The 2728-nt window shown below is 38.6% G+C and overlaps 1 protein-coding gene across 1 annotated transcript; it reads right to left on the bottom strand.

The window, feature by feature from the left end:
* Positions 1–301: 301 nt before the first annotated feature.
* On the bottom strand, positions 302–1171 carry LOC114535015. The gene has a single exon (XM_028556392.1). It carries the CDS (start codon positions 1169–1171, stop codon positions 302–304), a length of 870 nt encoding a protein of 289 aa, XP_028412193.1.
* Between the last annotated feature and the right edge of the window lie 1557 nt (positions 1172–2728).

The following is a 2728-nucleotide window of genomic DNA, read 5'->3' as shown; positions in this document are numbered from 1 at the left end:
CGACAGTCTAATTCATGTTCTACGCTAAATGAACAAAAATATTGTGCAAAAAAATTACTTGTTCGTTATGTTCCTAAATTCCTGAGCAACGTGTCTATTACATGATCCTTTAGATAACAAGATTTCCCACATTTTCTAATTTCTACTTTCTAATTACTACTCATTTCCCTCATTTTCTAATTACTACTAATTTCATTTCTACTACGCTAAATGAACAAAAATATATCGTGCAAAAAAATTACTTGTTCGTTATGAACTGTTGAAAAATTACTTGTTCGGTTATAAATTGTGCTACGATATCTCATACACCTGGTTCGCCACACCTTGTGCAAGCTTCATCCAAACATCTTGTGAACGGTGGGCACTGTGGTGGAGCACTACCTCTGGAACACTTTACGATCTGAGGTTTCCACACCATCCAATGTTGGTCAACGCTTTTCCTCGTTTTCATTTGAAGCTGCCACATGCACCCTCCGGTGAACTCCTGATTGTTGCCATAATTTTCACAAGTGAATGAGATCTCCTGGGTCTGTTCTTGGCTCTCGGTCCACTCCCTTGCCATGGAATGCGACACGGTCGTCGTGACAGACGCCCCACCAAACTTAAAACCGGCCTCGATGGTGGCACTCACCTCGACTGACGTTTCTTCACTGATCGTCGACGAATAGCTTATGGTGTTGCTTATTGTTTGAGTGACTTGCCCGTTCTCGTTACAGCCTACCAGAGACCATGATGCAGTTGGGATAACCCAATTTCCGGTGACCCATCGGAAGCGTTGATCTTGTTCTAAAGTACATCTATACGTGCCAACATTTGCATTCACTGCGGCTGAAGTATCGGCAACGTCCAAGCATTCTTCCGACTTTCTGTTCAGAAAGGAGCAGTACTCTCCATGGCAGAATTGTCTAGGACTATGCCACATTTGATCCCTGAGATCCTCACACGCATACATATTAACATTGCCAGATCCACTGTAGTCGCTGACGTCTAGACACATTCTGGACTTATCATTAACCACTTCGCCATTTTCGTATTGGCTAAAGTACTGATCAGCAGAGTTCTCGCAGTGGTATATTCGAACATTGTCCGTTAAACTTGGCTTTGAGCCGCTATCCACATCGAGGCATTTACGAGATTTCTCAACTTGCAGCCGGCCATGATTCAGCACCATTCCTCGCGAGCGGAAATAAAAGTATTGGTCTTCTGTGTTCTCGCAATGGTATGTTCCAATGTTACCGTGCCCGTCGTAATTTTCGACGTCCAAACACCTTCCGGATTTCATGTTAATCATTTCTCTTGCTTTCTGTTGAATTCCGGCATTGTCGGTGAAGGTTCTTGTTCTGCCATATCTTCACTTCTGGTAGTTAGGAATTCTCGGGAACACTTGGCACGTGCTCGAATGAACATTTCCATCACCATTTACCCCGGCTGTAAAACAGTTATATGGGGCTTTCGTGTTACGCAACGTACCATCGCTGCACGCAGAAATTTTTTTTGGGATCACTTTCGTTGGGAGCTTTGTAACCGCGCCTGTTGTTATGCAATAACAATATTAAGATGAACTTAACCCGAACAACCGTCATTGCGCATTCATTCACCCCCCCCCTAGCTACGGCCCTGTACACAACATTTCAAAGAGCGAACACAGAGGAACTTTGTTAGGTAAGATGTTTGAGAATCAAAAATGTCGTTTATATAATATATTTTTCCTATTATTTTCTATATTTATTCACATGGCATATGTGCCATTATGTGGACGTTTTGATCATGTTGACATCTAAATTTATAATTATAATTATACCAAGTGTCATAATTAAGAATAAAAAATGCATGAACTACAAAATCGAAGTAATAATAAGCACTAGATAAATAAATTTTGTAGCAAATGAATCGAAATGTTGACCAATATTGTAATTTTTGTACCAATGTTGAGCATTTAATGTACACAAGTATTATTATACACCCACTCCATCACTTTGACAAGTTTACAACATTTACACAAGCATACTTTAGAAAAATCTGGGCTGTAGAAAGTGTTTAACTTTTTACTTAACCCATATACTTTAACATATGGAACATATAACAATGCAATGAATCTGTTGGTCATTGAACAATTATTGCAGAATGCCTAACTGATGAATCATGTCAAAATAGGGCCAGCTGTATAAAAGACTAGTTAATTTTTACCTGTAGTTAAGGACAAAATTCATGATTTAAATAATTTTGCAGTTTATGATCACATATATTGAGTGCAGACAAGGATTTCTCCCATTAATTCTTTATTTTTTGTTGTTATATCCCTCTTTTGACAATTTGACTGTTCTACTTATTCCCCTTCCCCTTTATAAGTCCTAAATTAAAATGCCTCAGTGAGATTTTAATTTTCTATTATTAACTCTTTAACATTAATTTGGATGCCAAAAAAGTGGGAGGGGGGGGGGGGGCTAAAGCCTTAGTCCATGATACTACAACAATTATAGTAATCTTTATTGAGGAAACGTTGTTATCAACTCTCCTGACAAAGGTTCTTAGGTCCACCAGAGAGAAACATTTTCTAGTTCAGGCAGTTTGGGAATTTCATGAGATGCGGCAAAGGAATTGTTCAGAAGTAGTTAGTCTCTTCCAACAGCAGCAAAAACAAGCATATTGTTTAACATAGGCTATTCTGTTCAGTTAGTGTAGTTCATATTAATTAATATTCTTGACATTAGTTAATACTCTTTAGTTA

The sequence above is a fragment of the Dendronephthya gigantea genome, unplaced genomic scaffold (assembly GCF_004324835.1).
Source record: "Dendronephthya gigantea isolate DGI-Jeju-01 unplaced genomic scaffold, DenGig_1.0 000109F, whole genome shotgun sequence".
Classification (NCBI taxonomy): domain Eukaryota; kingdom Metazoa; phylum Cnidaria; class Anthozoa; order Malacalcyonacea; family Nephtheidae; genus Dendronephthya; species Dendronephthya gigantea.
The sequence above is the reverse complement of the archived record's forward strand: the minus strand, read 5'-3'. Positions and strand labels throughout refer to the sequence as shown.

What these genes read in the sequence shown, in the direction of transcription:
- LOC114535015 (XM_028556392.1), bottom strand. Translation starts at nt 1,171, where the DNA reads ATGGTGCTGAATCATGGCCGGCTGCAAGTTGAGAAATCTCGTAAATGC.